At 49.2% G+C, this 12,720-nt stretch overlaps 1 protein-coding gene across 1 annotated transcript in view; it reads right to left on the reverse strand.

Moving 5' to 3' along the window:
* FRAS1 (Fraser extracellular matrix complex subunit 1) overlaps positions 1 to 12,720 on the reverse strand; it is a 104,333-nt gene that overhangs the window by 31,371 nt on the left and 60,242 nt on the right. The window contains exons 20-28 of the mRNA XM_059843521.1: positions 11,586 to 11,738; positions 9,880 to 10,026; positions 7,185 to 7,331; positions 6,409 to 6,549; positions 6,178 to 6,318; positions 5,793 to 5,936; positions 5,186 to 5,453; positions 3,865 to 3,949; positions 1,875 to 2,189 (exon numbers count right to left, since the gene is read on the reverse strand). Of these exons, the coding sequence (XP_059699504.1) occupies positions 1,875 to 2,189; positions 3,865 to 3,949; positions 5,186 to 5,453; positions 5,793 to 5,936; positions 6,178 to 6,318; positions 6,409 to 6,549; positions 7,185 to 7,331; positions 9,880 to 10,026; positions 11,586 to 11,738 (1,541 nt within the window). The remainder of the gene's footprint in view (positions 1 to 1,874; positions 2,190 to 3,864; positions 3,950 to 5,185; positions 5,454 to 5,792; positions 5,937 to 6,177; positions 6,319 to 6,408; positions 6,550 to 7,184; positions 7,332 to 9,879; positions 10,027 to 11,585; positions 11,739 to 12,720) is intronic.

Below are 12,720 nucleotides of genomic sequence, written 5' to 3' on the forward strand. Positions count from 1 at the left end.
AGCACTGGATTGCAGTAATTGTTTCACTACAGTTCCCTTTTATTTCAATAACACTACTCTGGCATTCAAGGATTATATCAGCTCTTTTTGGCTCTAATTTGCTTTGTTGGACAGGTCACCAAAATCCCTGTGACCTCTTCCATGCCATGGCTCTTTCTCATGAGCCCAGCTGCTGTAAATGTGACTTCTTTGGTGGATTTCTGCACATTCACCTTGAATTGGCTCTGGCTGCAGTTCGCCTTGAACTGTGTGATCAGTCAAAATCCCAACTGCTCCATCTAAGGGATCACCTCCCTCCTCACTTGCTACTCCATACAATCAGCCCCCAGACTGATAAATGACTCACTGCTCTGCTCTTCTGGATCTGCCACAGAGACAGGAGAGAGAGCTAAAAAGATGTTTGTGAAAAGGAACCACATTACAGGATGATTTCCGACCTCCTTTTTGGCATGTCTGCTGTGCACCCACCTAATCTGTACTTACACTGTGGGTTTGTTATCAACATGGAAACCTCCAGCTCTTAGGTCACTAAATGACTACATGTTCCTTCACTGGCCACATCAAACCCATCCAGCACGTTGTGGTATCATTCCCACATGGCTTTGATGCTGCTTGTTAATAAGAACAGACTCATGAGACAGCTCTTTTTGCTTGGTAATCTATGTAAGAAATATTTTTAACATGTAAAAGCGTTTTTTTCATCTACCTGCTCCCAGGCAGGGCAAGGTCAGCTGCCTTGCAAATACCTTGGAGGCCTCCCCTAGCTGGATCTCTAGAGGTCTGGGATACCCTTAAAATAAACATCTTTTGCCTTTTCTTTCTGTGTTCCCCCGGCCTCTCAGAAAAGAAAGGCTTCCATGTCCCTGTTCAGACTGCAACAGCAAAGGGTCTGGATGGGAAAAGCAGCCATTAGCAACCCAAGGGACTGGAAAAAGCCCTAAAAACTGCCCTGCTGTCACCTCTGTCACCACCTTCATTCCCCTCTGTAGCCAAGTGCTGCACAGAGAAATGTGGAATGATAAGGAGAGACAAGGGAGCACAAAGCAGGATAATGAAAGAAACCACTCTCAGCAATTCACCCTCACTGGCATTTACAAGAACCTGCTTAATCAGCAGCAGGGGAAAAAAGGTGTCACAAAGACCACAGAGTGGTGTCCAAGCATTTTCACAGTCCTTGTGATCCTGTTCAGGCCCCTTAGGGCCATGGAGGCGCTCTGGGTGAAAACCACAGGCAGAGCTCCTCTTATTGCAGGAGTCTAATACCAGCACCAGCCTTGAAAGCAATTTCTTTTTCATCCCCAGACTGCTGTGTGAGTCACAGCACTAATTAACATTAATTACTACCATAGCTTTAGGGGAACCTGCAGAGTCCAAATGGGATCAGTGCCTCCTTGTGCAGAGCTCCACAGCCACACGGAGCACTCGCCAGGCTCCCTTCAAACTGTCCTGCCCAAGCTGCTGTCAAAGACATCTCAGGCAGCAGAGAGGGCCAAAGAGGGGCAATGCCATCCCCTCCTAGCTCCTTCCCAAGGGCTGGGACTCCAAGACACTGTGTCAGATGTCTACATAAAAGGCTGCAGACCGTGACCTTCTCTAATGACAGCTCTCCTTTTTGCTACCCTTTCACACTAGTAAGGAATGAAGGTATCTCCAGCTTTTTCTCCTTCTGCTTTATTACACTTTACTACCTTTCATCAAGGAACTGTGGACTTCGAATCAGCGAAGCTGGACAACTGGAGCTGTCGCAAACCCAAAATTCGGGCGACCTCCCCAACCCAATCGACCCACTCCTTCCTCCGGCTGGTTACTCAGGATGAGCGACCCCTCAGGGACAGAGCGGCGCTCCTCCAGACTGCCAGCGTGCCAGCACGTACCTCGGGAGCAATCCTGAAGCGGAGCAGGATGTTCTGGACGTGGTAGCCGTCGCTCACTTGCAGCAGAGCCGCGTCCTGCCGGCTGTCGGAGCCGTCGTGGGCGTAGCGCAGCCGCCCGCCCGCCAGCTCACCCAGCTGCAAGGTGGCAGGGTCCCCGGGGGCCCCCAGCAGCCTGCCGTGCCGGGGTGGCTCCAGGACCGTCAGCACCACGTCCTGAGGGTTGTCACTGTCCCCCACGCCCAGCACCAGCCGCGATACGGTCCCGGTTTGGCCCCTGCCGACGAGGAGGGGCTCGTTCCTGAACACGTACGGCGCCTGGAACACAAAAGGGGCTCTGAGGTGTCTGCTGAGCCTGGGGGACTGGATCACGATCAAAGGCTGGAATTAAAGGTTTGGGGATAAGGACATCAGCTCACTGCATCCCTGGAAATCTCCTGTTTCTTAGCAGCAGAGAATCACTCTCCACACCTTTTCCCCCGATGGGCAGATCTAATAATATTTAGCATTTAAACTGAATTAGTCCCTTTAAAAGAAGATTCTCATGCCACATTAGACTTAGGAAATGCAAAAACTTGGGACATTTATATGGCAAGCACCCGACTCTAGCTGATCCTCATTGAGCCTTTTGAGATGACAGCAAAACCAGGTGTCTTCATCCTCAGTATTTATTTCATTTCCAACACTCCCCACAGCCTTACTCAACTTATACCAAAGACCTGCTAGAGGCCATATTTCTGCTGGTTTAAATTAGTTCTCCAGTTCTTTGTCATCAAGAAAAGTTTCAATCTGCAGTGTCTATTGATCCCAATAAACATCCTTTGCCATGGGTAATGCACTGCCTCGGGAGGGAGGCGCTCCCACAGAGACAAAGTCACAGCCCTGGGAACATCCATCAGGGGCCACCTCACCTGTGCACAGCTTCCCAGGGCTATTAGGGATCAACAGCCAGAATTCCTATCATTAAATTTCACTTATGTATTCTGGGGCAGTGACTGCAGCTCTTAGTTAGGTGAACGTCCTACTGAGGCAAACAAGAGATTAGGCTGAGCCAAGATCTCAGCACCAGCCAGAATCAATATAAACACTGCAGGATCAAAACCCACCGTTTGTCTTGTTCCAAAGGACAAACCAGAGCACTTCTAATTTCCAGAAGTTAGGGGAGTGACTCCTATGGAATACAAATTACTCATGGGGAGGGTGGATGCTGAGCCAGGCTTGTAGGCAGGAAGGAGACAGCATCAGAAGAGTTCTGTCAAGCCATTTGGTGCCCCTCTGAGGATGTAAATGGGCCTTAAGAGTAGCAGATTCTCTTTTGCACTTCAGGGGTCTCTATTTGTAAGGATATGCCAAGTAGCCACAACTCCTGATCGAGCTTTCCACATTGGAAAAAGCTCAGTGCAAGCTGCAAAGCCTCCCTGGAAACCTGGAACCCATTCAGGGGCCTGTACCCCCCCTGGGGTGAGACCCATAGATGGTGCCACAGACTTTAAATAACAATAATACAGGAGACACTTGGCAGTACCATCCCCTTGCCCAGAAGTGGTGAGAAGTTTAAGAGGCACACTTTAACTAGCTCATGCTGATTTAATTCCCAGCTGTCCCAGAACGGAGCAGTGAACCTGAGTGTCAAAGCTCTCCTGCCATCAGGATCAATCCCAACTGGCCTGCAGCAAGAGGCTGAACTGGAGCAGCAGCAGATCCAAAGGACAAGTGGAGCAGCAGGGATTCCTCAGCCCTCGCTGATAACTGCTCTGTGATTGCACAGCTGCAGCTCCCTGCACAAGCAAAATGACACAGGCCAACCTCTCCAGCCAATTCCCCAAGTCCCTTTGCTCCACGTGACTCTTGGCTGCCGCCCCTAAGGGAGAGCTGAGCCAAATTTGTCTGATCTGAGCCCCTGCTCAAGCTCTGCCCAGCTCCTTTGTTACCCCTGCAAGAAACCAGAGCTTCAAAGGGTACCAAATTTGGGGTTGTTTCCAGGCTTTGTTACCTGTGTTGAGAAGGCTTGAATGTTGATCACCTCAAGGTGGGAGGATGACTGTTGGTCACTGACCTTCAAGGAAAACTGTCCTTTCCTAAACAGGTCCCCAGCAAGCCAAAATACAGGATAATATAAATTAATGAAGTACTCTTCCAGGACTCAGTAATGATAGGCACATTATATATTCAGCCAAAGTGACTGGCTCAGTGACAGAAGCCTTAGCTCAAGTTTTCTTCAATTACATTTTTATAGTACTTTCTCCTGAAGATTCACAACAGTCCCAACAGGCAATAAAGCACCTTTAGCTGTGTGATAATAAACCCTCATCTCCCTTTGAGTAACGTTATCCACATTGGATGGCATCCCCAAGATAAAGTGCCAATTCTAAATGCCAGCCACTCGCTGCTAAAGAAAAACCTCACTTATCCAGATAAGTGAGGACCTCAGGACTTGCCAGGAATTTTCCTTCCCATTTACTTTTCAGGGATGCCACCCAAACACCTTGAAGTTTAAAGTAACATTGTAAATAATAAAGAGAGTAATATTTAGCAATAAAGTAGCAAAGACAAGATGCTGACATTTCATGGTGACTACCAGGCAGACTAAAAAATAAAAAAAAAACCAGGATACAGGAACATATGCCTGAAGTCTGGTGAACACCAGCTAACCCTAGGCATCAGGACACCCTGAGAGTCTTCTTCAGATCTGATTTAGATGGAAAACCTCCCTGATTTATACAGCCAGAAATTCAGAACAGTTCCACCCACGTCCCTCTGGTGCCAAGGCTTTATGGTGATGCAAATCGAGTGTGAAATTTGGCAGGATGGCTGGCTTATTGCCTGGCTGCAGGAAAAATCTGCTTCCCTGCAACACCCTTGCAGTGTGAGCTTTGCCAGCTACTAATCAGCACTAATTATTCCAGGGCACTAACAGAGCTCACACTGGAGGCAAACAAGGAATGGCTGAAGGCAAACTATGCCAGAGAGCACAGCAGTGACATCACTTGAGCATCTTCCTAACAATGTCAAGAAACTGATAACAATCAGACCAATATGCCAGTTTTAACTCTCAGCTGAGTGTCCTGAAAACGGGACAGATTCCTGCACCCCAAAAGCACAGCAGGTTTGGGAGCTGGGTCAGCTCTTCTACCACGACCTGAGAAGTTCTGCAGCACCAGTTACACTACGGTACAGTGTAAATATGCTGCAAGTCGATTTAGCAGCAGTGGGAAGTGTGCCTCCCTGTAGGAATGCTTCCAAGCAAGAAGGAAATACCCATTCTCAAGATACAACATTTTTTTTTGCGAGGCAAGAAGCTTCCCCCGAGTCACCTGGGCTCCTCTGTGCCGTGCACGAAGCGGACCCTCCTGCCCCGCACGTCGGCGCAGCTGAAGCGCTGGCCGGGGCTCAGCGGCACCTCCCGGCCGGCCTGCAGCATCACCAGCCGGCCGGTGGAGGGAATGCTGTCCACCTGGAACTGCGGCTGGCCCCGGGCAGCGGCCGGATCACAGCCCAGCAGGGCCGGCTCCAGGGGCTGCACGCCGCCGATGGCCACTGTCAGGGTGCTGCTCACACGGGAGCTCCGGGGAGGCCTGCTGCCTGAAGGGAAAGGAGGGAGAAGTGTTACTGCAGGAATCACCACGGGCTGTGCTGGCATCGTGCCTGTCAGCACTGTTTTTTGGGTGGCCTGTTCGTTCCTGACCCAGGTGAACTGCAATCCATCCCAATCCCCACCAGGACTTGGGCAAATCACTTCCCGCCTTGATTTCCCCACCACAGAACTGAAAGCCAGCTGCAGACAGACCAGTAAATCTTCATTTAGAATAAAGAATGGTTAAGTAACCACTCAGCTTGATTCAGGAAGGGATTTCCCCCAAGACATTTTGTCACTGGCTTTACAGGGATGATAAATGGCGCTGTCTCTTGAGAGACACTCACCTTCTTCACACTCTCTGGTCTGTGGATTGCCATAGAAACCCTGGCCACAGGCAGAAACACAGATCTTATTCTTCAGAAACGTGCTGCTGTCACAGAGGTGGCACAGGCTGCCACTGTCACACTCCAGGCATCCAGGAGGACAAGCTGCATGGGATGGAAAGCACAACCCCACTGAGACAAAACCTGTCTCATCTCAAAACCACAAAACCAGCGCAGCCACTGGCACGCAGAGCTGTCCCCAGGCTCAGAGCAGAAACACCACTATGAGTGTCTTACCTACCTGACAAAAAGAGTCAGGACAGTGGGCAAAGAGCTATGGTAAAAGTTGGCAAGCAGCTCCTTCCTCATTTGCCCACCGTGCCTGCACCAAGCTCGCCGTGCTCACCTGTGCACTGGCGCTGTGCCTCGTCTGCGCCATATCCCTGCCCACATTTGGGAACACAGGCACTGCCCAGGAGGAAGAACGGGGCTGGGCAGAGGCTGCACTTGTCTGCTTGGTGGCACTGAAGGCAGGGCTGGTCACACCCTGAAGAGACACAGGCAAAGAGCTCAGCATGGCAGCTCTTGGGAGACAAGCAGGGGAACACGTTGGAGGGAATGCTCCGTGACAACTCACTCTGGCACGTGTCTGACTCCTGGTAGAAAGCTGGAGGGCACTCTTCCACACAAGCTCCTTCGTGGAGAACGTGGCCTTCCATGCACTGCAGGCAGTCAGTCCTCAGGGGACCTTTGCAGGCGTTACAGCTCCAGTCACACTCTGGAAGGAAACAGAAATGAGTTCAGGGCAGCCCTTGCTGGGGTGCTCACCCTGCACAAGGGCTTAGCACTTGGGACCTACAAGCTGTGGGAAAGCATCATTTATTTCCATCACGGAACACTCTGCTGGGGAGCTCTGGAATTCTTTCAAGTCATGTGTATTCTAAATCACTCCAAACTGCTGTTCCTGCAGCCATCCAGTGATGCAGGATTTAGTAAGACAGAGAGAGAGACAGGTAAGTACAGGAGGCCAGATAAGCCCCCGAAAAGAGACTCAGCCTGGCAAGCTCACTCGTTATCAGCTGACCCGTGACTAAATGAATTGCTGGACCTGACCCCTGAAAACTTTGCTGGCTCAGTTACAAAATCATTTACAAGAGAGCGATTTGCAATCATCTTGTTCCACTGAAAGGCTCAAGTATGTGACAGCAGGCTGCCCAAAAAGCAAAAAAAACCTGCAGAAACCCTGCAAGCAACCTGTCACTGAACAATTTTCCCCTTCCTACACCCTTTTTAAAGCAGGCCACCTGCACGGCTCCCGCTGCCATCTAACGGATTCTTAGCCAAGGCACTGCATTTATTCCTTTTCCTCTTTCTTTTCTTTTTTCCCTTTGAAATCAGCAAGGCATTTTTCACCTCTGCAAGTGTTGGTGGAAAAATCCAGGTAGTACTGCTGAGCACAGCTCTCGTACTGGCACTCCCCTAAGAGCAGGACCTTGGCTGCATCTCTGCACGACGTGCAGCCGGCGGCCGAGTCGCAGCTCCGGCACTGGCTGCTGCAAGCTGTGGGAACACAAGGAAAAACAGGCTCTTTCCTGATGCTCTTACCCTGCAGCCTTGCTACTCCTCTTGTCTTCTGTGGAGACCCCAGGGTGCTTGCTGGTTTTGTTCCTTTTCACGTTCTCCAAAGTGTAAAGAGCCTCCTTCCATTTGGAATAGGCTGGAATGTCCCCTCACACTGCCTTCTTGCTTTCCTCTGGACAGGTCAGGGTAAAACATTGACCCTAAATCCAAATCCCCAAATAAGAGCTTTCCCTACCTCTGTTTTTTTTTTTTTTTTAATTCCCCTTTTCACACAACTGAAACACACAAATTTGGAGAGCAGAGTAGACTGCTGCAATCCTTGGCGGGACCAAAGGCCCGTTTAATTTCACTTAACGTTTGCACCTTTTTGTCTGCGCACAGTGTGAAATTCTGGAGCTGCAGGGAGCCATAAAGATGCCAGGGAAAAAATAATTCAGGGATTTACTGAATCTAGGATCAAAGTCCAGAGGTTCAGAATATTTCAACTCACCTCTTTGATGTCCAGGAACTAAACTTTGCAGGAGGCTGTACTAACAGTTTGAGAGATAAATACTGACATGTTCATTCAAAACACAGCTTTATAACCAAAAAAACCTCCAAAGTAAATGTGAAAATACCCACTTGGCTCTCCCTGAAGCAAGAACACAGTGTTTTTCAAAACAGTTCTCTAAGAAATGTCACAGAAGGTCTGCATTTCATTGATGTACAAATGATTTCTAGCAAAATGTTTCTCTAAAGAACCAAGCAGCTGCTTTTAGGCGCTCTGGTGCCACTCCGATTGTTCCTCACTTAAGAACACTACATGAAAAAAATTACTTTTTTCAGCTATTAAAAACACAGTAAAACATTCTACGTGAGGTCTAAATCCACAGAAATCTGGCTACCCATGGAGGCATGCCAGAAGAGTAAGCAAAAACTGTATCTGGAAGCAAACCTGTCTGCTTGTTTTATCAGCACGACTCCCTATCTGCATTTTTAAGCCCGTGAAGGACTCGTTAAGCTTTTCACTGTTCCTGGGCCAGGATGTCATTGAGTTTAAAAATATCTCCCAGGGCCCATACGTGCACTCAGCATCTCTCTGAACCTCATTCCAACCCCGAGTTCCTCAAAAGTGCAAAGAGACTAAAATAAACGTTGAAGAGGGACCAGATTTTCTCAGCCTAGCAGCCAACCTCCGATTAAACAATCTTCATTCCCTCCAAGTGGCAGTTTCCCAGCAGCCTGGGACAATTTGTATCTCCCTGGCTTATCAGCAGCACTTGAAAAGGCACAAGTGACACCTGGAATGACAAAAATCCAACACACTTGGCCTTGAGCCCCCTGCTCCAAGGATTACAAACACTTCTTAAAAAGCCATTTGCAATAAGGAGATTAGAGTAGCTGAATTGGCTTGCAAAAAAAAAAAAAAAAAGTCTATTTGCAGTTGAGCCCCTGAACCAAATTCAGGAAGGGTGCAAGCCTTATGAACATTCCCAGTCTAGCCTGATATCCTGAGGCAGGAGCTACCAAGAGGAAAGCTTTCCTTAGAAAGGGGCATGTTAATTAGGAAGGGAGATATTCTGGTGCAGCAAGCAAGAAGAGAATCCCTACTGCAGGAGAAAACTGAGTATTTTGTTGAGCTCCTAGGAAACCAGCCAGAACAATTTTTTTTAATTCCTATTTTTTATTACTTTCTTTTTTTTTTTAATTATTATTATTGAATGCCCTTTTTTTCCACAATAGAAGAATGGTACAAGTCCTTCCAGCTATTTCCTCGAACTTATGTAAGGTGTTTCCATTTCTGCTGATCAGATGGAAATAATACTTTCCAGAGAACCATCCATTTCAACAGAAGGCAGGTAAAGCTGACAACCACTTCAGTTTCCTCCTACAGGACCTCATCAGTGACAAAATTTGGTCTAGGCAGGATGACACTGATACCTGGACTTGGTGCAACAGAGTTATTTCATCATAAATTGGGAGAATTTAAATCAGGGTAACACAGGACTTCACTAATCTCAGGGCTCAGGCTCACAGTGACCAAACCACTTCAGCATTCACTCATTTTTAGGTATGTGTAACCTAATACCAGATCAATTCCACCAGATCATTAGGATCAGCTCAGGTCTGTGTCTACCAAGCTGCACCTCGTTTCTCCTGGGGTTTCACATGAGGAGAAATGGACATAAATGCTGCAGTGCAGCTTCCACGGCATGTACTGGCAGGCAGAGCAGTGGGGAGGGGGTTTGCCTCAGTAAGGACTCATTAAAAGTGGCCTCAACTTGCCAAATTTTCATCAAGTCCAGAATCCATCACAGGGAAACCTACACAAACGCTCCTGCAGATTTTTACAGCAGGACACAAAGCCTCTTTTGAGGTCAACAGCAAAACTGCAACTGTTTTGAAATTTCAACCCTGCTGTAGGCTCTGCTCCCGAGGCAGCTCATCACCTCTGTCAACTCCCATCACATTTTTAGGCACCTGAAACCTTCCTTTTCCAAGCAACAGCCACTGTGGAAAGGAGAGAGGGCTGGGGAGAGGCACTCACGTCTGCAGGTGCTGCTGTCATCCCTGTAGTAGCCCAGGGAGCAGAGCGGAGCACACGCGCCCGTGTGGGACAGCACCAGGCTGGCACTGCAGGACGAGCAGGACAAGGGACCCTCGCCAGTGCAGCTCTTACAGGAAGGGTGGCACCCTGCAGGGACAGCAAAAAACAAGGCAAAGCAGGTCTCAGGGCAAGTGTCACAGGCTCCAGCAGAAACACTCTCAGAGACTGGGAGCAGGGATGGTGAGCACCAGAATTTCCTGCCAAGCCTAAGCCCTCAGTGGTGCTCAGTGCCCCCCACCCAAGAAAGGATCCTCTCCTTTCTTTCTTTCTTTTTACCCTCTTCTCTTCAGCCTTCTTAAGAAAAACCCTTGCAGGATGTGGCCAGGACCTGTCTAAGAGAGAAGAGTGAAAAAAGGGCCAGCACATAGCTCCTCCTCATGCTTTCTCCCAGCTAGCTTCAGGTTAGATCCTCTTTGTCTATGCAGGAACCATCTAGTGCTTTTCTGACAGCTCCACACTTCCCTGAAGATTCACAGCCATCCCTTCAGCAGGAATTGCACTGATGGAAACCAGACTATGTCCATGCACCCTCTCCACATTTGCCTCTGACTTTTTGGGCTCATTTCTCAGTCTGACCAAAGGGATTTAAAATATCACAGTGGCTGAGGCCAATGTACCCTATTACTTTCTCCAGAGAGGTTACATACAAAGTGATTAGTCTGTTTTACTTCTTGACAGGCCTTTAGTTAAAGATTGATGCCATCATTACACCTATCATGATAGGTGTAAAATTAATCATGAGTAAGAGCGGGCAAAGGAATCAGAAGAAACCACACTGAGCTGTGCTGGGGATCTTAAAAGGAAGAACAAAATGTCCTACAGGCTTTGACATAGTCTGAAAAATGCACAACTCCTTTTAAATCAAACCTTCCAACCAAGGGGAAGAAATGTTATCCCTAGGCTTACATGGCCAGGAAGGCAAAACCTCCCTCTCTCCCCCCACCTCTCTCTCTCTCTCAGGGGCCTTTCCAATCAAGTGTCACAGAGTATGTTTCATAGCTCTGAGATCTCGTTTGTCAAAACCAGGTAAATGAAGACACAGCTCCCAGAATGCTGGAGAGGAGCTTTGAAATATTACCCACCCTCAACTAGATTAAGAAATGCCACTTCCTGCAAAAGGAGCATCTCCATTGTGCTGAATTTCTGGTCTTGGTTCTTTTCTCTCCAACTGAAGTGCAATGCCCTCTGCTCTGCTTTGAGCTTTACCACTTCTCTGTCGGGCTCAGAACAAGAACATGAACCTGCTTCCTTCCAAGAGCCCAGGGAGCAGAAAGCAGCTCAGGCAACGACTGGAACATGAAAATACACCAACAACAGCAAGTGGAGGAGATGCAGGGACACGTTAGAAAATGAAACGTGCCCTGGGTGCTGCATCCATTGTGCCAGCCTAAAAAGCTGAATGGAACTGGTTTTCTGGTTTGGGAGCTGCTACAAACCATCACCCTCTGGGCCATTATTGCAGCAAGACAAGACTCAGCAACAGACCTCAGGCTGCAAAACATCCTGAGAAACTCCTAGCAGCATGGAAAAAACCTGCTCCAGCGCAGTGACAAAGCTTCTCCACTAGGCAGGAACTTGGTGGGACTCCTCCCGGGGCTGCAGGCAGCTCCCTGCAGCTCCCCGAGGTATCTGCAGGAGGCACTCACGTTTGCAGGCTCCGTGCTCGGCGTAGTGTCCCGGCGGGCAGTCGGGCAGGCAGCGATCCCCCAGCAGCAGGTGCCGCCCGTGCCGGCACTTGAGGCACACGCTGCCGCTGTCCCGCAGGTCGGCCACGCACTGCTGGCACAGGGGCTGGCAGTCTGGAGGGAACAAGGGACACTGAGCACGGAGGGACAGCACAGAGCTTAGCTGAGAACTGCAGGAGGGCAGCAGGGATGGAACTTGGAGAGCAAATCCCCCTACCCAAAACTCCCGCATCCTTTCCTCTTGCCTCTTCCTCCTCTTGTGCTCTTCCTGAGCACCACAACGTTTTCACTTTCCCTCTGCATCCCTCCTGCCCCATTGAAGCATCCTCTTTCCATCCTTAAGAGAGCTTGGGAAAGCTTTGCACAAAGCCATCTCAAAGCCCTCTGCTTCCCAAGACCTTCCTCTGATTCTGAGTGCCTCTGCCTACAGGTTCCTCTTGAGCTCCACTGGAGGCCTCGGGCATTCACCTCCCTCTGCTCCCTCCATGGCAAAACGAGGAGCAGGACCTGCACAGCTGCATGACTTTCTCCTGTAGTCCCTGCTGCTCCCATGTTCCCACACAAATGAGACATCCATACCTTGAAACAGCCCCAGCAGCCCTCCAAGCCAGGCCAAGAGTGGCAGCAGAGTGCCTCAAAACCTTTTCCTTTTTCCATTCTCCCCAGCAGGACGCAAGCTTGCGTCTCCTGACCTCTGCCTGAACTTAGGTGCTTCACAAGGTTTGACAACAAGGCTTTTGTGTGCACAAAGGTGCAGTGTAAGGCAACCTGGGAGCCAAATTAATCCTCATTATGGTAATCGAGAAAATGATAAAGGAAATGACGACTGTCTTGAAAGATATGTAACAATGAGGCTTGACTGGAGTGCCCGGCCTCTTGTCAGACTTCTGCTGCAGGTTCACCTTTCTGTCTTTTGTCTCCTGTGACAGCACTACTACAGCTTGTCAGGCAAACTAGATTTACAAGGTGAGCACAGGCTCTCATGGGAGCCTGGAGGAATTCTGCATCCATAGCTGCAGGAGCCTGGCCCCAGCTGACATCTCCTGCATGTCACACACAGGTGATCTCACCCCACTCTGCTGCAAAAGCCCAGAAG

This window comes from Haemorhous mexicanus, chromosome 4 (genome assembly GCF_027477595.1).
Source record: "Haemorhous mexicanus isolate bHaeMex1 chromosome 4, bHaeMex1.pri, whole genome shotgun sequence".
NCBI classification, from domain to species: domain Eukaryota; kingdom Metazoa; phylum Chordata; class Aves; order Passeriformes; family Fringillidae; genus Haemorhous; species Haemorhous mexicanus.